The sequence below is a fragment of the Urocampus carinirostris genome, chromosome 4, assembly GCF_059441175.1.
Source record: "Urocampus carinirostris isolate Australia breed hairy pipefish chromosome 4, RoL_Ucar_1.0, whole genome shotgun sequence".
NCBI classification, from domain to species: domain Eukaryota; kingdom Metazoa; phylum Chordata; class Actinopteri; order Syngnathiformes; family Syngnathidae; genus Urocampus; species Urocampus carinirostris.
The window spans coordinates 40,742,664-40,767,768 of record NC_142352.1 but is presented as its reverse complement, the minus strand read 5'-3'; the positions used below and the strand labels follow the sequence as shown (position 1 = coordinate 40,767,768).

At 37.6% G+C, this 25,105-nt stretch overlaps 1 protein-coding gene across 1 annotated transcript; it reads right to left on the bottom strand.

Annotated features, from left to right (window-relative positions):
• Positions 1-8,796: 8,796 nt before the first annotated feature.
• On the bottom strand, positions 8,797-22,007 carry slc38a8b (solute carrier family 38 member 8b). Its single transcript, XM_088333276.1, has 10 exons — positions 21,819-22,007; positions 18,529-18,727; positions 17,393-17,549; positions 17,222-17,326; positions 14,601-14,658; positions 13,690-13,804; positions 13,459-13,606; positions 12,248-12,450; positions 10,765-10,816; positions 8,797-8,925 (listed from the first exon to the last, which is right to left on the bottom strand). Exons 1-10 carry the CDS (start codon positions 22,005-22,007, stop codon positions 8,823-8,825), a joined length of 1,329 nt encoding a protein of 442 aa, XP_088189402.1. The 3' UTR covers positions 8,797-8,822.
• Positions 22,008-25,105: the final 3,098 nt, after the last annotated feature.

Sequence of the window (25,105 nt, the reverse complement as noted above, 5' to 3'; positions counted from 1 at the left end):
CGAAGGCTCCGGACCGGAACATAGGGGGAAATTAAATCTGAAAGATATGAGGGAGCAAGTCCATGCATGATTTTTTAGAATACTAACAGAACCTTAAAATCGCATCTTAAGCTAACAGGGAGCCAATTCAGGTTAGCTAAAATCGGGGTAATCGGGTGATCAAACTTTCTTGTCTTAGTTAAAAGCCTCGCTGCAGCATTTTGTACGAGCTGAAGGCTCTTGATTTTGGACCTCGGGAGACCGGAAGTAATAGAGACGGGAAGTAACAAACGCGTGAATTATAATCTCCGAATCCGACGTAGACAGCATAGGACAAATTTTAGCAATGTTGCGAAGATGGAAGAAAACGGTTCTAGTAATTTTATTCACGTGTGTTCGAAGGGACAGATCGGGGTCAAATAAGACACCTAAATTTTTAACTGGGTCACTCTGGGTGATCTTACATTTGTCAATGTTCAGAGCAGTTTTTGAGAACAAGTCACGGCATTCAGATGGACCAATGACTAACATTTCGGTCTTTTCAGAGTTAAGGCGCAAGAAGTTGAGTGACATCCCTCTGACTGGGTCTCTTAAAACAAATTCACTCTTATTTTATATTGTTGCTCTCTTCACATTTTTTGATTAATATTTGACGTCATTGTATTTATCATTTACGCATTTTTTTTATAAATATTTGCAATTTATATATTTATAGTATATTTGTATTCATCAGTTAAAGCATATTAAAGCAAGTATTTGCCATTTTTATGTATATAATGTGTTTTTATTGATCATTTAAGCCTGTTTTGACAAATATTTGCCATTATTATGTTTATAGTGTATTTGCATTTATTATTTAAGCCTTTCTTGATAAATATTTGACATTTTTATAATTATAGTGTATTTTCATTTATCATTTAAAGTATTTTAGATAAATATTTGGCATTTGTGTGTATATATGTATTTGTATTTATCATTTAAGCATTTTTCTTTATTTGCCTTTTTTATGTATTTATTGTATTTGTGTTTATCATTTTAGCCATTCTTAATAAATATTTGCCATTTTTATATATATAGTGTATTTGTATTTATCATTTGAAGCATGTTTTGATAGATATTTACCATGTTTACGTCTATCTATCTATCTATCTATCTATCTATCTATCTATCTATCTATCTATCTATCTATCTATATCTATCTATCTATCTATCTATCTATCTATCTATCTATCTATCTATCTATCTATCTATCTATCTATCTATCTATCTATCTATCTATCTATCTATCTATCTATCTATCTATCTATCTATCTATCTATCTATCTATCTATCTATCTATCTATCTATCTATCTATCTATCTATCGATCGATCTATCTATCTACCTTGGTCATATCCCTCAAGAGGGGTGACCGAAAGCAAGACAAACATATACACAAAAACAAAGAAAATAAAAAAAGGGAAAAAGTAGCAAAAAACACACACAAAAATGTTTTGGGACCTTGCCCAACCCAAATGGCCAAACACCCAAACGAGTTAAGCGCCTCCGCAGCCAAGTTGGTCATACTTTCATCCCTCCAGATGAAAAGGGACACGAGAAAGTGGCTATGTCCCTCGGGTCAGGGTGACACAACACACTCTTCTGTTCAACAGAAGGGCCCGACAGCTTTCGCTGGTTTACCCCTGCCACATCGTACGGGTGGCCTGCCGATCCCTTAGAACACGTCTAAACATCCCAGTATCCTTTCACAACACCTCTCCACTCATTCCTATCACCAGCAAGAGCTCTAGCTTCCACTAGATTTAGACATCTTTCCTGCAGTGCACTCATGACACCATCCATCCACGTCAATCGCGGCCTTCTTCTTGGTCCTCCTTTTACTTCTGCTCTGTAGATCCTCTTCAACATTCGCCTCTCATCCATCCTATCTATGTGTCCATACCAACCGAGTACTCTCTTATCCACACGCTTGCTCAGTTCCACTACTACTCCAGATCTGTCTCTCACAATTTCATTTCTCAATCAATCTTGTCTCTCCTAACATACTCCTCAAACACTTCATCTCAAAAACATTTCATTTTATGTATAAAATGTATTTATAGTTATTATTTAAACATTTTTCTATATTTGGAGCGAGCATTTGGAGGGGGTCATGCCTAAGGAGTAATTTAGTGTAGAACCACTACTGGGCACATGGAAACACATACACAAAAAATGTCATAGTCACCTGTAAACGTTAAAAAAAACCTCAGTATCTTTGCCATCTTAGACACTCAAGCGTAGGTGGGAAAGGAACAGCAGCCACATCCATTACGATCCAGCTCCCTTTTTTGACATCCTTATCAGGAACAATTAAACATTAAAGAGACACAGCGCCACAAATTAGAACCGCAAGAGGCGGACATTACGAGTAATTTCTCGATAACGCAGTAGCTACAGGGGACGGCGCAGTAATGAATTCCGACAAGGAAAATGAAAACATAATCTAATGTAGAGAATGAAGGATGGTTTTGGGCGCAGCGTTTAGATGCTAATGGCCTTTCTGTCTGTCTGTCCGTTGGCTTTGATTGAAGGATCTCAACAAATGTTTGATTAGAACTGTCTGGGATGTTGAATATTGATGAAATGGATTATTGTTCATTTATCTGGTATGTTTACAGCTGTAGAACACGCTGCCAAGGCCTAAGTGATGTTGGTTTGCTCTTGTTTGTTAGCTAGGAGGTTCTTTTGAGTTTAAAGGGACACTGTGTAATATTCGACCACTAAGTATTGCCGTATTGTGTCGTGCACACCTACGGATATGCTTTGCCCACCAAAAGAAATCCCAGATGTAGTGGTGAGAGCAGTCTGAAAAAATGAAAAAAGAGAAAAAAAAGAATTAAAAAAAGATAAAAGATTTTTAAAAGATAATAATAATAATAATGCAAGAAAAAAGTTGAAAGGAAAAATATAAACAAACGAAGGAAAAAGAAAAAAAAACAGGAAAAAAATAATGAAAAGAGGAAAATGCAAGAATTAAGAAAAGGCTAGCAAAAAGGAAACAAGGGGGAAAAATCAAAAAAGGAAAAAAAGAAAAAAATTAAAAAAGGAGCAAAAAGCTAGGAATAGGGAAACAGAAGAATAAAAGAAAAACAGGAAAAAGAAAAAAATAAAGCAAGCAGAAAAAAAAATCATATAAAGAGGAAAAAGGAAAAGAAAATTAAAAAGCTACAAAAAAGAAACAAAATAAGAAAAAATAAAACTAAAAAGGGAAAACGAGAAAAAAAGGAAATAGCAAGAAAAAGGACAGTATTTGGGGGTCCCTTTGTTCAGTATATTACAAATAATAACATAATATTCTGCTCAAAATAAATTAATTTGTTTTTTAAAAAGCTAGTATTCTACTAAATCATAATATTATTTCACTTTTCTGTGGACTTAACACGGTCAAACTTTTTTTATACTATGTAACTTTAAACTGGAATCCCTGCATGACACAACAAAATATTTATTGAAAATATTGACTTTCCACTGCAACAATGAATACTACAAAATACATGAAAGAACTACCGGTATACGGTATATTATTAAAATTGTCATTATGAAACAGATCCCTGAAAAACATTGGAAACAGTGCTGTGCAAAAAACTTTGGGGGGCAAAAATAGTTGTGCCACTCGTGCATTTGATATGCCCCCCTGAGACTCATGTCTGGCAACGGCCTTGGCTATAATCCACAAGGGAGAACACAGACTACGGAGACTCAGAGTAACAAGACGTGTCACACGTAAAGCCTGTCTTTTGTGTCGAAATCTAAGTCAAACGACACCATATAAACATTGACATATTTTATACAGTATTTTGTTATTTGCAGAGGTTACATTAACCGACAAGTTCCCAGATATTTTTGAAGGGCTAAAAGGAAAATGTTACGGATATTTGTCATTTCCACGAGTTGAAAACTGGACCATGAACAACAGCAGCAGTACATCCTTTAAATGTGTGGCACTTAGAAAGAGAGGCAGTATGACAAAGAAGAACAATGATGGGTGAATGATTAAAAAAAACCTAATGATTGACATTTTAGGCCAGACCCGGGTCAAAATTCAGGTCGGGTCGAGCTAGGGCTTAAGCTCTTACCTCTGCTGAAAGCTTAAGTGTGAAATGCACAGCCTGCCACTACTATTTGTAAACTGGGCTTTGAAAAAACCCCAAACCCAAACCATGGCCAAAGTATTGGTAGCGGTAAAAGTAAACAAATACGGCAAATAGCTCAAGCAAAATGAAACCAATTTTGTTGTGTTACTGAAGATCAGGTTCTAGTAAACTGCCAAAAGTCAAATTAGAAAACTGTAATTGAAAAGTAAACAAATAAGATTTATCTGTAAAATCTGTGGTAAAACAGGAAAATATTTCTTATAATAATGCTCAATTCTTAGATGCAGCAAAATCAGGCAATGCTGCTTATTTTGCTTAATTATTTTGTTGTGAAATTAAATAATCGTAATAATAAAAACAAACAGTTATCAGTTCAGGTAGTAGAGGTAGTACAGTACAGATAAATACTTTGAGGGGATGCATTTTTCTTTTAACAACCTTTTTTTAGCTTGTGTTGCAAAAGAGATAGATGGATACAGTTTTACGACAAATAATTGTATTTTTCTTATCAGAAAAAGGGGTGAGAAATAAAATGATTTATTTTCATTCATTTTTTATAGTACATGTATAATACTTGTGTGTGTATTTATAAGCAAACATGGAGAGGCTCCACAAAGTACGTATATATGCAACCAGTAAAGAAATACCAAGTAATCAAATCCCAATGGGCCATACCACAGAAGGTCCCTGAGAACAACAGGGCCAAGATCCTGTGGGACTTCAGCTTCCAGACTGACAAGCAGCTCCTGGTTAACCAACCGGACATAGTGGTGGCGGACAAAGAGCAGAAGAGGGTGGTGATAATAGATGTGGCGATCCCATCTGAAGAAACAAGAGAAACTTGAGAAGTACCAAGGGTTGAAAGGGCAGATGTGGAAGGTCAAGGCCAGCGTGGTCGCCGTGGTAGTGGGGCACTCAGGGCAGCAACCCCCCGCTCTTTAAACTGGGCATCAGTAACTAACACTGACATTTTGTGAGCCTTGTTACTTAATGGGACATTGTGTATTATTATAAACTTCATTTTAAAAAATTGATAAGAATTTGTACTAATTTTACATAACATCAGGCTCGCTTAGACAGAGCTGACATGATTGTCCGCCATCTTGCTTCTAAGGTGATGGGAATTAAATATCAAAATGTACCGTTTACCAAATTGTTCGAATTAATTATCTGACTCCATTAACCAAACACAACCTACATTCACCCAACAATTTATGCACGCTCGTTTCTTGAGGGAAAAGATGAACAAGAAAGCCGACATTTTCACACGGGGGCAGATTTAATTTCATTAACAATTTAACTAAGTGTACTCCATCGAAAACGGTCGAATTAGTGTCATTGGAGTCTCTGGGGAGCCCCCTTCTGAAGTCCTTTAGCTCTCTCCTATTCACCATCTTCTCCCCGCGTAATGGCGTGCCGACCCCTCCCATGGGCTTGCCAAGAAAGCCCGCCCCCGGGCGTCGCGATGTCTGGAATACTCAAAACAACACCGAGCGTGTGTGCGTCATCAGGGCCTTTCTGCGTCTGGATGTGCTGATTATCTTATCAGCCTTACGCCGTTCCTGTAAACAACATTTTCAGGGTGCTCTGACATTGAACCACAGTCCAGTCAGTGAATATTTTTTGCATTAAATATAATTTGTAGTCAATCGTATAAAATCCTTTATAGTCAAATGTTTAAAATCCTTCAAAGGGTACCCCTATAAACAAAAACCTCGTGAATGGCTGGGCAGATAAACGTGAAGAAAAATTTTTGTTTATTTGAGTATCTATTATGTCAAATCTTCTTTGTGCTTTGTAGCACTGATTCTCTAGTTCCACGGGAGAATACAGTGTCATCTAGAGGTCAAATGTTCCACACTGTCCCTTTAAGTTATCCTTACAGTTGACAGAAATGCAGCTATTGCACGTAGTATAATGTTTAATTGTTCTTTTCTCCCACAGTTACTGGATTAAGTTAAACCGCCAGCAGGATGAAATGCTGTATGATCTCCCATGGGCTCAACACAAACAGGATCGCAGTCTCTGGAGACCTAGAACAGTACTGTATGGGTGGATCATAAACATAACAGAAATTAACTCCCTATTTTTCAATTATATTGTATGTGTACGAGTGTATACGAGCACAGGAGTATAGAAGTTTCTCTTTTTAACATGAGCTCTGTTAGTGTTCATACATTTCGGCAATCTGGCTATGCTTTTTCATTTCTCCCTCGACAGTAAACATTAGTCGACCCAATAAGTATGTGCACAACCAAAAATTATCTAAGGGGCTGGGGGGTGTTCTGTTAGGCGATACTGGAAATGTTGGTATCCATCCAATCCAAGTAAATACATAAATCAATCCAGATCCGATACCGAGACATTTTGCTTGGAAATGTCATGACATTGAATAATTTAATTCTATCCCCTTGATTTTGTTTGGAATCACAATAAACACAACACAAAAAATCAGTGCCAAAAAAGTTTTTTTTTAATCAGATAACTACATTGCAAAATTGAACAGCATAAAATAATAAAGAAATATTTCTATTGCATCTGTCTCAAAACAAATGGCAAGGGAGTTAAAGGGATGTCAGGATGAAATAAGAGATTATTTTTGAGTTGTAAAAATCCGTATTTGTTAAAGGAAAGCAAGCACAAAGCTCAAGGCGACTGCAGTCCTAGATAACCCTAACCCTAACCCCCAACAATTGAAACGTGAACACCTTTCTTATTCTAGTACAAGGATTCTGATTGGATGATAAAACAAATCATGGGAACGCAGGAGGCATTCTGATTGGACGATTTCTTTGGTTACATAGTGTGATATACACTGCTGGCCACTAAAGGGCACTCTAACCTGGGAATAAACATGGAAAGAGGATACAGTAGTACTGTTCCACAAGGGGCAAGCTAACACAACAATATACATTGAATGCTGTACCTTATTTAGCGGAACGCAGACTTCCTTTTTATCTACTGGTTCCCAGGAGCAGAATGATTCATGTTATAGGCTAACAAGAGGAGTTTTGGACACCACACTAGTTCATCGTTTGATAACAGAAAGGAGTAACCTGAGAAGCTGCTAGTGGCCTTCAAGTTGTAGCTTTTTAATTAGAGGCACATTTTTAGGTGATTATGACCTGATTCTCTTGACCTTGAAGGTTCTTGCCTCCGAAAAGAACTCGAAATCATAAAACCACACTATTATTGAATATACTATAGAAATATAAACGTGTAAAGATATGAGAGTACAAAATATGGAATGAAATGAAATTAAAAATGAAATGATCTGCATTTGTATAGCGCTTTTCAAGTCAATGACTTCCCAAAGCGCTTTACAATGTGCTTCACATTTCCCAATAGTGGCCGTGCAGCCATGTAAGGCGCTAACCTGCTTATTGGGGGTATTAGGGGTTCAGTGTCTTACCCAAGGACACTTCGACATGTAACATGGAGGAGCCTGGATTTGAACTGCGATCTCTTGATCCCAAGACGAGCGCTCTACCTCCTGAGCTACTGCCGCCTTGTAAAGGTATAAGAGTATAAAAGTAAGAGTATGAAAAGCACATTTAAACCATAATTTCCGTTACAATACATTCCATCGCACAACATTTTGAAAAGATATAAGTCAGTAAAAGTCAAATGTCTCTAATTAACTCTTTTGACATAGTGAAAACGGTTTTACAGGTTTTTGTCCAGGAACAGCAACATGTTTACATTTTTTATTGCAGCTTGTTGCTCTTTGAAGGGTAGGCTTTTTTCATGATTTTATGTAAATGTATGATGCTGCCACAGCAGCAGACAACTGCTTCATACAAGTGACACCGGCATTGTCCTTTTCTGTAGTTGAAATAAAGGTCCACATGCGCCTCCTGTTAGCCTCTGTCATTTTTAGTTTATAGTTAGAGGTTGGCACGCAGATTTGGCCATCTCTTCTGTCTGGCAAGCAGGATGCAGCAGCAGGCCAGGTAGGGAGAAATGCTAAAAAGGTGCTTGTCAGTCACATACTCAGGCAAAATTTTAGAGTAACTAAGGGTTCTGGGTGAGAGTGAGATGGACCGCACTATCTACATAGACAAGTGGCACTATGGAGAAATTGATGAAGGAGTGAAGTATCGAACACAGGACGATAGTATCGATCTGATCCAAGTACTTGGTTAGCATCGATAATATTAATATTTGGATTGATCCACTAATTGTAAAGGAAGGTGACAGAGATTAAGATCTCATTTGAAACAAAGGAAGGGGAAAATCAGAATTTGTGCAAAAATAATCCTGGTGACTCACCAGGACACAGAGATAGATATTCAAATGTGACCAAATTCAAACGGTTGCATGATTATTACATTTACTATGAAAACATATTGGAATTTGCATTTGCATTTACTCTTTTGTCATCTGGTTTAAAAAAGGCTTCATAAAAGAATAAAACATCCAACACTGCCCCCTGTCAACTCTACTAGGAAACATTGATTGTAAATGACCACACGAGACAACATTGTGGAAATAAAGTCATTGAATATTTTTTTCCATTTTTATGAATTATAAATAAAAATGCAACAATACATTTTACATTGTTTGATTTTGGAATAATTTATTTGCACATCACAGCGAACCAACACTCACACTTAAAAAATATCAATAAAACATGATGTATATGGTCTATCTGGATGACATTCACAGAACTAAATCTCGCTGGTAATAGTCGGAATAATAAAGAGATTCACAATTTGGCAAGAAGCTCCATGATGGCAATAGTCGTGCTCTGCCCGAAGATGAAGGCTCCAACAACAATGGTCACCATTCCCCAAACTGTTAAAATAATTCTAAAAAAATGTTGAGAGGATTCACTATTTATTCAATGTGCAAACATACTATACAATGGCAAAATAATTAAATGATATTTCAAATTTTCTATGTTCCTTATCTTAGAGTTGTAGTCACTAATGTTATACAAGTTATCTATAGCATCAAAGTGACTCAACTACGACATTTTGTTTAAGGAAATGCAAATTACTACAGTAATTCAAGTATTTCTGATTATTAAAATCAATATGTTTTTCAATACTGATTTTTTTAATATTAGAAGGCACTAAATAATTTACAGTGTCCCTTTAAGTCTTAAAAACTAGTTTGGAAATGTCTAAAATTAATGCATTTTAGTTAGAAAATCTGTACAGTGTACGAAACACATTTTGAAAAGCAAATTTTTGTTTGTTTTATTTTATTGTTTTTTTTTATACCAAGTTACCCAAAACAAAACCCCAAATAGCTTTAATTCATAAATGTCTGGACGTATTTATAATGTATACATTTTATATGTAGTGTATAAAACATTTCTATAGTATTAATGTTAGTAAAAAAAAATTCCACTATTTCTTATGTACTGTCGTTCCGATGCACTGAAAACTTCATGTCAGCTCCCTTTAGGTGAGGCTCATGTTATATAAAATAAATACAATTTTTTTGAACTATGGATATTAAAACAACATGTTTACGGGATAGTTCATGTAATTTTGCTTATGCTTAAATCGGTATTGTTTTTTAACAAATTGAGGGGGGTTTTTTGTAACACGAGGAGGCACTAAATATTACACAATGTCTCTTTCGACATTTAGATAAACTAAATAATCTGCTGCTGCCAATTCAGCTCATTTGAAAATATATGAATCCAATAACACTTGAAAAACAAGTAATAAAATAAACAATACATAAAATGAGTAAAAATTTCTGCTACTGCCAATTTTGGTATTAAACTAGTTGGGTTGGTTGGAACCCTCAACCACTAGGGTCGTAGTGGCACCATTTCCTGTAGTGTGTCTTGGGCAAGTACAGCCTGGTTCCGCCCATCCCTCCCCAGGCTGACAAATAGTATACAAGTACACTGGATTATTATCAGTGCTGAAAAAGTAGTGACAAATATAAGTACTATGGAAGCAGATATTCACTTCGTATAGCTGTCACTGCTATCGGTGTGTGAGTATGTGTGAATCGGTAAGTGTCAAGCATATTGTAAAGCGCTTTGGGAGGCCTTCAGTGACTTGGAAAGCGCTATATGAATAAAGACCATTTACCATTTAAGCTTTTTATATTGTATGATGTTCTGCCCACCAGGAAATATTAATTTGAAGTGTACTTAGTTTATTTTCAATATTTATTTTGAAGGAGACTCTCAGACAGGAAGTGAGGTCACTTTGGAAGCCATATTACGGTAGTTCAGTCTAGTAGACATTCTCCTTAAAACATGGCATTACCTCCATCAACAGCTTCTGCTGTTATGCTTTTGACCCCATTGTCATTAAGCTTCTAAAGATATATCTTAATTGACAAAAATATATATATATATATTTTTTTTTTTTTATTTTTTTATTTTTTTTTTTGAAATAGCTAATTGCACGGTGGATTTCGTCAATCCTTTGTGGTGTGGTGTTAAACTCACTGTATTTTCATTGTATGTTTCAGTTTTACTCTGTTTTGGATTAAAGTGCAGCTTGGACACTTATCATGACTCACCACTTTATTCTAAGAGGAGTTCTTGTGACTGCTAATTTGTGTGCTCCACATACAATGGGAGCAGAAAGTTTATTGATTTGTAAAAAAGACTAAAGACTTCAATATTGAATCTTTCAACACAAGACTGATGTGAATACTTGGTTTCTACTCACCTGATTCTCGGACTCACAGGTTCATTTTGCATGATGAACACCAAGCAAAGGCCTGTATTAAAAGACAGGACAACATTGCAATTATTTTAACAATACAGACTCTCTTCGACACAGATTTTTTTGCATATTCACAATCCAGTCAAAGGTCTGTTAACAGTTTAAATGGACTGTGTATATCATTTAGCGCCTTCTTAAAAAGCCTGCTTAAAAAAACTTTGGAAAAAAACAAAATTTTAATAATTACCAAAAATACATGAACTATGGCCTCAACTAACAATTATTTTGATAATTGACGAATCAATCATTTTTGCGATTAATATATCAATCAGAATTTTTAAAAACATACTTTTAATTTCCTCCCCTTTATTCAAGCATTTATGCTTTGGACTGACGGAAAAATAATGCACAAAACAACAGAATATTTTATAATAAAAACATAAAATCCAAGTTTTTGTCAAATAGCTTAACAATGAACAAAAAGACACCTGCAAATATGTAAGGTACTTTTTTATAAAGTGTAAAAACATCAGGAGAATGCATACAGTACTTCTTTGGATCAAGAGGACGTGGCGCATTTTTTAAAGTTTTTATCCTTTTATACATGTTTAGCTTTTTAATTCTATATCTGCACCAAAAGGGGAAGCCCTTCAGTTTTGTTATACTTGTGTAATGACCAAAAAAGGCCATTAATGCATTCATTCGTCAAAAACGATCTAGAAGCGACCTCTGTTGGACTAAAGTGGTACTATAGCATGTGTCCTCACCGTCACAACGAAATTCAATGTAGGGCCTACACTTATTTGCATTGAATTAACGCCCGAGTGGCACATATATCACGCAACAAAATAAATCAATACCGAAATCTGTTTCCAACGATTTTAATAATTGGTTGTTAACCGATTTCATTCTATTTGTTGTTCAAGCACTAGTATAAATGTGCAGTTTTAAAAGATACTCCAAGGTGAAGAAATTATTTATAATTTGTTTTACATAATATGAGCCTAATCTTAACAGTCATTTAAGACATCTGGCACTCAAATAACACACATTGTCCTTTAAATTCAGATAACTCAGATGTTCAATAAATACATCATTCATTCTACAAAAAAGTCTGCAAAATGTTCTCAAACTTAATATAAATGAAATTATCTGCATTTATATAGCGTTTTTCAAGTCAAGACTTCCCAAAGCGCTCTACAGTGTGCTTCACATTTCCCAATAGCGGCCGTGTAGCCATGTAAGGCGCTAACCTGCTTATTGGGGGTATTAGGGGTTCAGTGTCTTACCTAAGGACACTTCGACATGTAACACGGAGGAGACGGGATTCGAACTGCAATCTCTTGATCCCAAGACGAGCGCTCTACCTCCTGAGCCACTGCCGCCCCAAAATAAAATTTGCCGCCCCAAAATAAAATTTTATTTTAGAGAAAATAAAATTTTCTCCATTTTAGGATTCACCCCATTACAGACCAAAAGCTTATACCAGGAAAGATAAAAATGAAGAAGGCACTGATTCCTCCAATGACACTGATGACCTCGCCCATGTCAGGAACAAACATGGCGATGAGAAGGGTAATGGTGATCCAGATAACAGTGAGGAGCACTCGGCAGCGACTCTCAAAGGAGCTTGTGACTATTCCCCGACGTCGTCTTTGGAGTCGCACCATCAGGTTCAGGATTACAGATCTGTGAGACAAACCAACTTCAGCATATTTAAGAGGTTACTCACATACAATACCCCCAAAACATTTTTGTAATAGACATGAATTCAAAAGCTCGTAGAAGGTCGAAGGAAAATGATGAGTTTATTAGATTTTAACAGATTTTATTGAATGCCAGTTTGTGATTTTTACCTTTATGTACTGTTTAGAACATTGTCAATATCGGCAAGTAATTAGACCCATCCCGAGACATCAGTCTCAAGGGGGGCACATCAAATGCACAGGATGATTATAATTACCCACTAAGGCCTCCATCTAACCTAAAACTGGGGCAGGGCATTTAATTCATTCAGTGACATATTGTATGAATGCATTTTCAGAGGCATTTGTCCTCACATCGAGGAGTCCCCACTTCCTCGTGTTGCTTCTTCCATCCAGCGATTGAGAGTATGTGGGCGGACCCCGAGTGACCGAAATCTTGAGATCATGTCACCGGAAAAATCGGGCGCTGAAAAGTTCTTCCTAAGTTCATGCTGAAGTTCAGTGTTCTTGCAATAAAGCTGTTTTTCTCAGAGGTTTTCTTTCAAACCGGGACTTTAAGAAACTCAGCAATATTCAACTGTTGTTCACAAAACAATGATAACAGCTAGAAACATCCTTTTTAATGAAAGATGAGCGTTCAAGCTTTCTGATATGTCCTATGCCTGTATAGCTACAGAACAAATTTTCTGTAGGCATTCAAAAATGAAGCAGTAGGGCTAAAATTGGCTGGCACCTGTACTTCCCTTTTGATAGAAACGTCTGGCATTACATGAGTGGAGCAATTTAGGCACAGTACATGAGCAGCTATTTTCTTCTAAATATTCACTAAAGCTAATTACAAATGTGTTATTCTCCTTTTAACGTTTGACACCCAATATACTATTTTAATCGATAAAAATCCCATTAAATAAATTTGTGTTACTTCGGGAATACAATCGCCCAGCCCTACTTAAAACATTTGCTATGTAAGCAGAAAAACATTTTTACATACCTCCCGAGAAGAAGAATAATTGGATAAATTGTAATAATCGATATCCCAAACAGAAGTCTGGAAATAATCATGACGACATCATTCCCCGGATATGACATCAATATATCAGAGGCAACTTCTCTGCCAAATGTCATGAAGCCATAAACACCTTATGGAAGAAAAAAGTGGACACACTCAGCAGTTTACATCTCACAATGTGAGAAATTCCATGATTTTTGAAGGTCAACTCACCAGTCAGCGTGTAGATTAGCAAACAGAAGAGCATGGAAATGACGGAGATGACCACCCAGTGCGTGATCTTCTGGTTCTCCATGCTGCTGTAGATTGCTATGCAGGCTTCGTGACACTGCACACACAAAAACCTAAGGACATGACTTCCCAAAAGATACTAGACTCAAGAGTGAGTAAAGTTTTTGATTGGCGGGTGGCAAAGGGATCAAATTTATATCGTGGCTCCCTGCTTTAAGCCCTAACTGTATGTCACAAAAGTAAGTATACACCTCACATTTCTGCAGAGATTTAATCATGATGTTTAATCACTGAAGAAGCATCCGAAAATAAGTATGTAGACAAAAGGCATGGCCTACTGGAAGGATATCCTCTGGTCTGATAGGACAAATGTTAATTTATCGTGCTTAGATAGTGTGAAGCATGTGTGGGGGCAACCAGATGCGGCGCACAAGTCAAGCATGGTGTTAGGAATGTCATGGTTTGGGATTGCATGAGTGCAACTGGAATTGGGGATTGCATGAGTGCAACTGGAATTGGGAAGTTGCATTTCCTTAAGGGAAACACAAACTCAAGTTGTACTGTGAAAAACTGAAGCAGAGAATGATCCCCTCCCTCCAGAAACTGGGTCACGGGACCATGTTCCAACCTGACCCCTAAATAGACTTCTAAGGTGATCAAAGCTTTTCTAATGTGGCTAAGCGTACAGGGGATAGACATGCAAAGCATGTCTCCAGATCTAAAACCAAGGAGGGAGTCATTTAGTGTAGAATAATTGTTTATTTGTGAAGTGAAAGGTTTCAATATTATTATTGAACGATATCATGTATTTTGTGTAATAGGCTGATGTGATTGTGATTCCATAGCTAGTAAATACCCAAAGTCAAGCTATTCTAAACATGTGTGTATCTTACCTGGAAACCAAAGCAGATGGTCGGCACAACACTGAACATGGATGCCCATGAGCCTACACTGTAAGGACACAGATAACACTTGTAGACCCAAAGGAAAATAGCCCAACTAAAATCCAGCCTATTGAAGGTGAATGGAAGGCCAAATAACAGAGTAGCACCAAAGCAACCATTTTTAAAATCCATCCATCCCTCCATCCACTATCTGCACCGCTTATCCTCAGTAGGGTCTCGGGAGGGCTGGAGCCCATCCCAGCTATCTCCGGGCAGTGGGCAGGGGACACACTGAGCTGGTTGCCAGCCAGTCGCAGGGCACCATATTTAAAATGAAAATGTTATTTCGGTTTACTATTGTAAATGAAGGATCTTTCGAAAAGACCGAGCTAACTTTTGCTTGCTTGGCGAATGGTGAGGCCGTTGGGAAGCTAAATGCTAAAAGCTTAAGCCATTTAATACGCTTACAGAACTTTCAATATTTTCTGAAACGTGTTCGTTTTAAAACTTTTCGTTTTCCCATCCCATTCTTGCAAATTACTTGCTGATTTTTTTTTCTTTTCCCTTCAAAATATCTAGATGTCTTTTATGAATAATCAAATCCAGGTAAAGCCACACTATAAACCAGCGTTTTAAAAATTAGGAAAAAAGAAGAGTGACATTTATCCGTGCTTTTCATTAGCTTCACACTGTTTTTATTTGTAACTTGTGGCATATGGGAATCCCGCGACCCTACTGAGGATAAGCGGTACAGATAATGGATGGATGGCTAAATGGAAATAGACATGACAACAGGGTGCGTATGGGTGTTGTAAATTCTTGAAAATGATTGAATTTTAATATTGTGTTTCCAAGGATTGAAGAGTGCTTGAATTTTGTGTGACCTTTTTAATGCTTAAAGTTGTTGCTAACATTTTCAGCAAGTCTTCTTACAAATGACACGGACACTACCTCACTTGAGGCTACTTCTCAAAGTCTCCTCATTTTCCTCATGAAGAGTTTTTCCTTGCCTTCATGTTGGTTTTAGATCAGGGAATAGTGTAACAACAGTCTGTAGTCTGTACAGCCCTTTGAGACTTCTTATGATTCCAGATTCCAGAATATCTAGCAACAATACATTTGATAAAACCTGAGACAAAGAGATAGTGTGAGAAAAGTCCTTTTTTCATTAGACTCTTTAAGTGAAATTTTGTTTTTTATTAATACTTTATTGTATTTATTTATATATTTCATATTTATTTTAATATTCACTTTTACATTTCAATTTATATATGTATTTATTTACTTGTAAATGTGTATATAGTTTATATATACTTTACTTCTGAATGTAATATTCTTACGGTTGTTTAACGCCTTAAAAGGAAACTGTTCAATATTTGATCTCTAGATGTCGCTGTTTTTTTGTAGTGCAACAGGGCAGATTACAAAATACAGAAGATGAGAGTGACCAAGTAATTTCATTTTTTTGCTCAGCATTTTACAAGGTTTTTCTTTTTTTTGTGGGTACCCGTAGCAGCAAAATAGCAGACAATCATGTCAGTTCCCTCTATGTGAGCCTCATATTATGTAAAATATATAACCTTCAGTGCTAATTTCTTGACATACAAATATTTAATAACATGCACGTAAATACGAAAGTTCACATATAGTCTCCAATTATTCAGATCTACAGACGCTCCTCTACTTACGATTTGACTTACGAAAAACAGTGGATACTAACATTTTTAGCGAAAAATATCCAGACATTGCTATAAGTGAGATTTTGTATTGTGTGCACCTTTTTTCCGAGTATAGGACAGTACTGTCGTGCTTCTTTCCGCCGCTACCGGCGTGTGGCGCTATGAGAACTCACCCAGCATCCACCCGAAGAAGAAATCCGGCTTCTTCTTACTAGTTCGTGTGTAAACACACCATATGTATCTCCAGCGCGCTAAGAACTTTTACATTTTTATTGTTTAATAGCTTATGCACCCATTCAATATGGCTGGTGTAAAGTGTAAAGAAGAGGCGAGCTTTTTTTTTTAAAGTGAAAGTGGAATAAGAAAGCTTGATGCGGTTGAGAAAATGGTCACAATGCTTTTTTTGGCCACTTTTTACCACAGAGGAGGAAGTCGCCTAACTCTTTGAAGCCCATCTTCCAAAAGTGAGTTAAACAACTTGATGTATCATTATAGAGCATATTAATTTATAAAATGTTTTTTTTTAGTACAAAACAATACAGGTTACTTATACAAGCCTTAAACACATGAACTTTAAACATACAAAAATAGCAATGAATTTTGTTCGTAAGTTAGGCAGCGTCTGTATATTGTTTTTTGCTCAATAAATGGTGTATTTTTACCACTAGGGGCTATTAAATAATACACACAAACCCATGAACTTTTGGTCTGCATTTTATATAGTGCTTTTCAAGTCAATGAAGATTTCCCAAAGCACTTTACAATGTGCATCACACTTACCCATTCACACACACTCACACACCAATAGCGGCCGTGCAGCCATGCAAAGCGCCAACCTGCTTATTGTTCAATGAAAACGGTAGATACCGTTTTAAATGTACTTTGTAAAAATAGAAGCTAATTTGCTGTATGTTTGTCTAAAATTAGAAAAGAAAAAGAAGTTAGACTGACCCTTGAGTATGTTGGGGTGTAAGATTGGCGGTGTGAGTTTCCATCAGGTAGTATTTAACAATCACTGCCACACATAAATAGGTTGCAGCCAGTGTCCCCAGCACACTATAGCAAAGATAAATACACTTAATTCAAACATGGTTAAAGATTTTATTGTATAAATATACAAACCTAGTGTATTTCTGAATGCCGATTTCTTTCGGGATGGAGAGTGGCAGGATGATGACGAGACACATAATGAAGAGGGCAAAGCGCTGGTCAGTGTACCAATGGTAAGGGATTTCCCCTTCACCGGACCCCGTCACCGTCTCATACAAAGAAATGCACACTGGAGAACACAAAGGTGGCAGGGTAAGAATATACTCTATAAAACGGGTGGGCAAAATTTTCAGGGTTGGGTCCCATTGGGTTAAAAAATTTGACAGAGTGGCCAGGCCAGGAGGAAAAAACAAATATTTGATTTTTTTTGTAACTGCCAATCATCTCATTCACACCTAAGGACAATTTGGAATGGCCGATTAACCTGAAATGCATGTTTTTGGAATGTGGGAGGAAACTGGAGTGTCCAGAGGAAACCCACGCAAGCACAGGGAGAACATGCATACATATACGGTATATCTATACACACATTATCTGCATCGCTCATGTCACTTCATGAGAACACAATACATACCTGTCAACTAATAGGTTTCTCATGTATTTAATTTCAAATTGAGTATGCCATGCAACAGTTTATGTACAGGAAAATACCAAAATTAATAAATTCATCTTTTTATTTTTTTTAATCAGACCAGTCGCGTTTTTTCATTGAACAAGCTTTTATTTTTTGCGAGTATTGCTCCGCCTTCTTCACTCCAATGCTGACAGTGAAGAAAATACTTACAAAGGGAAAATGGGAACTGATACTCTGACATTTTTATTGCAAATTAAAGAGGTTGAGACAGTTTCTGTTACAGAATAAAACCTTCTGTGCAACATATGATGTCTGGAAAATCCTGCACTGCTACATACTGTATAATAAGCGACACTAAATTTACTGCAAGTGAGGAGAGAACTAAGAAAGAATTGAGTTGTGTATTTGGTGAATAAAATAAATTTGTTTTCAAAAAGTATCTGTGGTTTTATTAATACATAGTCTGTCTTACTGTGAGTAAATAGGTGCAGTGTTGTTTTATTAAGGTGTATTATCGCGTGATAAGCGGAAATGTTATATTTATTATAGGTTCTGATGGCTGAGGTTGACTGGTAAGCAAATACATCATCAATGTTCCGCCTGTGAAGTAAATATTTTTAGAGACTGTACTCACATTTCTCCAACTGATCCTGCACCACCACCAAAAAGGCGACACAAATCATGAAAAGGTTGAAGCAGAAACAAACTTCACAAAGTTGGCCAATGGCTTGTCCACACACTTCTCGCACCACATCCTGGTAAGTCTTTTGTCTGCTGACAGACGATGCATAGCCAAGGATGACCAGCCCGCTTATGAGGAACACCAGAGATACCTGCACATGGAGAACACTGACTTACAAACACATTTAAGAGACTATTTTGGACACCCACTGTATGGTAAATCTGCAATATTATATACCTTTAAATGTATTCCCAAATTCCAAAGCATGTAAACGTAAAAAGTACATGTTGTTTGCATGAAATCTATAAATACTTCATTAGTATATTCCAATCATTTTCTGAGATAATACATTTTGAAGACAGCCTGTCTTGTCTTTCACTTCCTGAGCTGTGACGTAATGTGAGGATCAAGACAGAAATGGTACAATATTGGCTTACATGTGAATTCGTCAAAGAGGTTACTGTCATGATTACCGATGTGAATCACCTGTGCCCGCTCATTTGGCGGCAACCGTCGCGGGTTCTGATTGGCTCCCTGTCACTATTTGAACCCAGCCCTGTCAATCCCCTGTTGCCAGTCCGTCTGCAAACCTCTGTTTTTCAAGGCAAGCATTTTTCGATCCCTGACTCCCGCCTGTCCTGTTTTTGCTCCAGTTTGTCTCCGACTACGATCCGTTTTGATCCCGACCACGTCTGCTCTCCCGTCCTGACTTCCGACCCCTTTTTGTTCCCGACTACCTCTACTCTTTCGTTCTGGCTTACGAGTCGATTCCGACCCCGACCACGTCTTGCTTTCTACAGACCAGTTTTCCGCCCCTGACACCGCCATCGCTCGCTACCGAAGGTCCACTTCTATGTTTGGATCACAATCCGAGTACGAGAGCGACTAGCCTCCCGTGCCCAGCGAACACCGGATCGTGGGCGCAGCCCTTCCGCTCCCGTTCAATAAAACTTTTGGTAAACGTCACGCAAGTGGGTCCTGTTTCTGTTCTGGTCCTGACAGTTATGAGTGTTTTAAGCGAAATTTGGGTATTTTTTGTGGAGAATGCCATGACGTTGTTTTGCAGGTGGATGTAGTAATGGTACAACAAAGGGTGAACAGCCAGAAAGGTGCTAACTGGCAAAAATAATGCACAGGGGTGCTAACCAGGAGACATCAACAAAAGGCGGCCACGGTGACAAATGCAAACCCGACCAGGAATAAACCAATGGATACTGCAGGCTAGAAGCCTGCTAACGGGGGCTGACTGGGAAGACACAAAACAGGAAGCCTTTGGCAGCCCCAACACTTACTGGAGCAAGCCGGGCAACAGTATACCAACGTCAGCATATGTGACAAAAAGCCACAATCTAGGAGGCGGAGGCAAAGTAGGAACGCATAGCAGTTACAAGTGTCCCAGTGACAGGCCTAACAATTTCTCCAAACAGAAATGAGCTGTATACGATCGCTGTTTACTCCGTTCACTTTTTGTTTCCGAGATGCCTCATTTGTTGTGTTAACGAGATTCGCCATAGTGGAAGTGGTGTGATATTTCGATAACATTGCAGTTCTTGAAGATATGAGCTAAATAGGTCAACTTTAGGACTACATTTCTGAAGTCCCCCGGCACGTGGGATATTTTGCAACATATTTGCATAATTGTGGGTAGGGAAATTACACCTTCTGTGCCTAATTAGGGGAAAATGGGGCTTTAATGTTGAAAGGCTGTTTCTTGGTTATCAGGTCATTTGAAAAAACTCTTACCTCCCATGAACTATAAGGCCCATTACCCAGAAACTTCATGTTGTGACATTCATTAGAAGCAGGGCAGTGAGAGCTGCCTCGAGTAGTGGCTTAATTAGAAGACGCATGTGAAAATCTTAGGTCTGTTTCATACTAGTGAGACTTAAGACTAAAGAGTTTGTACAGTGTTATCCCATGTCTTTGCAATCCACTACTTCAGGGATCGTAAACTTACAGCTCGCGAGCCAGAAATGGCTCTTTTCATGAGCAGAGTAAATTGAGCTCATGCAAATATTCTCTGTGACATTTCAATGCTGGTTTGTGCAAAGCAGTTTTGAGAACATCCAAAGCCAAAGCAATGCAAAATAACAAATTGTTCTGTCCAGTGTATATTGGGTACAGTCTCAACTACAGTTTTCAATCAGGGTCTCACACCGACAAACTCCATTTTGGCTGTACGTCGCTAAGGAATCATTTATATGGCAGCTCATCAAGCAATGTATGTTCACTCTTGAGACACTTCTTGATAAAAACTCACAGAACAAACTGTAAACACCTGAAAACACCAGTAAAGTACCTAGGGCGATTAGATTGGGTGAGCAGTAGGGATGGGTGGTGCTATCTACCCATAGGGCATGCACTCCCTTCTTTTGCTCTCGCCCAGCGCCGTTTGTGCCAAAGGTAAATATATTGGTATACTCTTAGTGCAGCATTTGGTGACATTTTTACAAAATAACTTTGCTCGCACCTTGTTTCCAAGCAGTTTCTTAGGAACAAAAGGGACTGTGTGTACTATTTACTGCCTCCTAGTGGTACAAAAAACTTTGATCCAGTAATAAGAAAACAAAAGAACATTGATTGAAATACTTGGCAAAAATACCAATGTTATTTTTTGTTAAAGAAATAATCATAGGTCGAGAAATGTGTACTGTATTTCTTTTACACCGTGGAATCCCAACTTAAGTCTGCGCCATATTTGTCCAACTTTTGCCGCCACGCCGTGCCGTGCGTCACTGGCCCTTGCTTGAACCAGACAACACAGTGCCATCTAGTGTTCAAATATTACACTCAGCATTTAAGCAACTGCGAGAAAGAGACAAATTTTAGGTACACAGGCTCTGGCATTATTTTCATAAATTTGATCAAACAATCACACAGTGACAGAAAATTTAGAATATTTTGAATGGAGAGTGGGTTTGGTGGTTTTGGTGGTTGAATTTAGTCTTAAAATACATGGTGTGGCTCTCTCCCCAAAACTTGGAAATATTTTGGCCTTTATGGTTTATTGGTATAAAAACGTCCCCAACTCCTGCTCTACTTGTAATAGACAAAGTGTCTTTTCCTATTTTTTAGGGAAACCTCCATTGTCATTCGCTGTTTGTTGCAGGGTTGTGCAGGCGGAGGAAAAAAACATATATTTGTACCTCCCGAAAAATTAAATATCAGATATCAATGAACATTACCATATCAATTTTAAACCCTTGGTATCAGCTCTTTCCGATCTACGAGGGTTCACCTACCAGTTCCACACTGACAGCAGTAGTGACTCCACCAGCCTTTTGGAAGGCCCAGGGGAAGTTGAGCAGTCCTGCACCAAGCGCTGACTTCAGCATGATGAACACAGCGCCGAAGGATCCCAGCCGCGGTGGATCTGAATGTGAGGCAGAACGCGCCAGTAGACTAATGCTCTCCCGGGCCAGTTCTTCCATGTTGCTGAAGATTCACCGCTGCTTGCTTGGACTTCTTTGGGGTTCGACTATTTTTTTCTGGGTCATTCTGTTTTGCTTAAGAAGAGATTGCAGAGAAGGGTAGCAGGGGCGTGCACATATATGGCCCCAAAGCCACTTGAGCCATGTGGTCTAATTGGACGTGTTCACCATTTAACGTTTCACTCTAAGGTGACAAATTTGACAGTCAAGCGTCTGCCTGTCTTAGTCCTTTCCCTTATTGAGGTTTTAGCAATGATAGGCCGTCATGGCCTGCGAGGCCTTCTCTGCTGGCCTAGAAAATATCTAAATCATTTGATTTTAAAATTTTTTAATGAATCAACACTTCAACACAGTTTCAATTTGTCTGTCAGCTTCCTTTTATTGCTTTTCCGATGGTTGCGCTGCTTCCAGACGTGTACTTTCATACATAAGCATTTAACCAACCACATTTCAGACATTGCCAGGGTCAGAAATCTACACGGAGGCCTTCACAATCAGATCTGCAGGGCCTAAGGCATAAAATAAGTGACAATAAAACTGTTGATTTAGTCAAACTGATTCAGAGTTGGCAAGCAAGCACTTGCAGGTGGGCCTTAGGAAACATCACCGGTTTCAGAAAACTATGTTTGGCTAGGGGTTGGTAACAGAGGTATCACAACAAAAACGTAAAGACAAAAATACCTGTTCACTGCTTCTATCAAACGGGCTTTTTCAGCCCTTAATCAAATAATACAAACGCCAGAAATACGACAGGACAGCCTTGACGATCAGTATTAACTTCAAAAGCTAGAGAAAATAACTTTTGGGTGGAACCAAAACGCACTGAGATTCTGTGCGAAAGAGTTATTAAAATTTTCTTGAGGATAGAAAAGAGGATATATTTTGTTACAAAAAACAAAAATGCTTTTTGGTGAGTAAAATGTGGCTACATTCCTAAATAATATTGCAGATTTCTGAGGTTATTATTGATGCTTTTTCATATGGTTTGCAGCCCTAGCTGTAGTAAAATAAAATAGTTTTTGAGGGTTGGATTGATTCAGGCTTAGCACTACTTAAGGCATAGATGTGAAATGCAGAATCAGCCACTGGTTTATAGACTAGGGTGTCAATTTTAATGAATCTAATTGGTGATACACATAATCTCAGCGGTGCTTACTTCCCATTTTGCTTATAGTGAATATTTAAGATAAATAAAAACATCTACACAGTAATTCTTAAAAGGGCACGATTAGCTCACCTGAATTGTCTATCTCAAAGTTAACAATTAAAAAAAACATGCATTACTTTTGTCATTTTATAATTATTTGAAAACCTAAAATAGTATAACGGCGGCTCACTGAGTTAAAATAGTTTCTGTAAACGTCTTCAGCTATATTTCCACCATGTGGCTGCTTAAAATATTACCATTCAGTTCCGCGGTGTTAAGACCATGTATTTATTTTGATATTTACAGTGACCCCTCAATTATCATGGGGATTATATAATCTAAAAAGAACCCGTGATCGGTGATATCCGTGAAGTCCCCGAAAAAACCCTTCATTTTTTTACAATCATTTACAATGTACCAGCTCGGTGGCCTTGGGGTAGGGCGCCCGCCCTGAGACTGGGAGGTTCCTGGTTCAAGCCTCGACTTACCTCGACATACCTAAGACTTACAACATTGGTACTCGTTGCCTCCCTGCTTGGCGCTCAGCACTAGGGGTTGGAAATGGGGGGTTTTCGCACCTAATGTCTCCCAACACATCAGTTGGATTGAGCGAGGGGGCTGGGAATCCCCTCCTCTGTATCAATCTCCCAGAAAGAGTCAGAAATATGAACGTGTTCCTGACTCTGTCCACCTCCCACTTGGGGGATATGGCTCCGCTATATATATATTGGATTTTATATATATATATATATATATATATATATATATATATATATATATATATATATATATATATATATATATATATATATATATATATATATATATATATATAATTTAGAATGAAATACTCTATTACATATTAGATCAAAGAACAAACCCCTTTTACATTCCCAAGCATTAGTTTATCAAACACAAGTGCTCCATACTGTACCTGTAAACACGTATTTATACATTTTTTACCAATACTTTCTCTCTTGGGGATGTTTTAGCCAATCAAAATGTAGATCACATTGCATGATGAAAGTCCGTTAAGCAGCGAGACCGTAAGAGGTGAACCGGATTACAGCGAGGGATACTTTATACAATATTAAGCAATACTATTTTCTATAATGGTGGTTTCTATAATAGTGGAGAGGTGTTGTAAAAGGATAGTGAGATGTTTAGACGTGCTCTAAGGGAAGGGCAGGGAATGCAGCAGGGGTAAACCAGTGAAAGCTGTCACGCCCTGCTATTGAACAGAAGAGTGTGTTGTGTCACCCTGACCTGAGTGTCCCGTTTCATCTGGAGGGACGAAAGCATGACCAACTTGGGTGCTGAGATGCTTAACTTGTTTGCGTGTTTGGGCATTTGGGTTGACCATGGTCCAAACATTTTGTGTGTGTTTTTTGCTACTTTTTCTCTTTTTTAATTTTCTTTGTTTTTGTATGTGTTGTCTTGCTGTCGAACACCCCTCACGAGGGATATGACCAGGGTAGATAGATAGATAATAGTGGAATGTTGATATTCTGATACAAATGTAAAATATTATGTTTAATAAATTATTTATGTCTAGTTGCAATGTTATATATAACGATGTAGAATGTTGACATTTATAAAACCATGTACTTTTTTACATACAGTATTTAATTTAAAAAACCTTGTGTTTTCATGTTCCAAAAACCTGATGTCATCTTATCAAATGTCTATGTTATTGATGTATTGGTTTTTATTACATAGCTAATTAATGAATTATAATTTTTAAAACTTACCTCAAAATTTGCTCTACGGTTCCTACCATTTGTTTTACCCATACAATTAAAAATTGAAAGTTTTTACTTCTGGGATGTTTTTCAGTTAAGGGTTTTAACTTTAACTTTCGGTTTTGTTGATGGTCAAATTTCTTCTCCCGACTCAGTGTTCACTACGGTCCAAACTTTTTTTATAGTTGGGAACTAATCCGTCAAAGGCT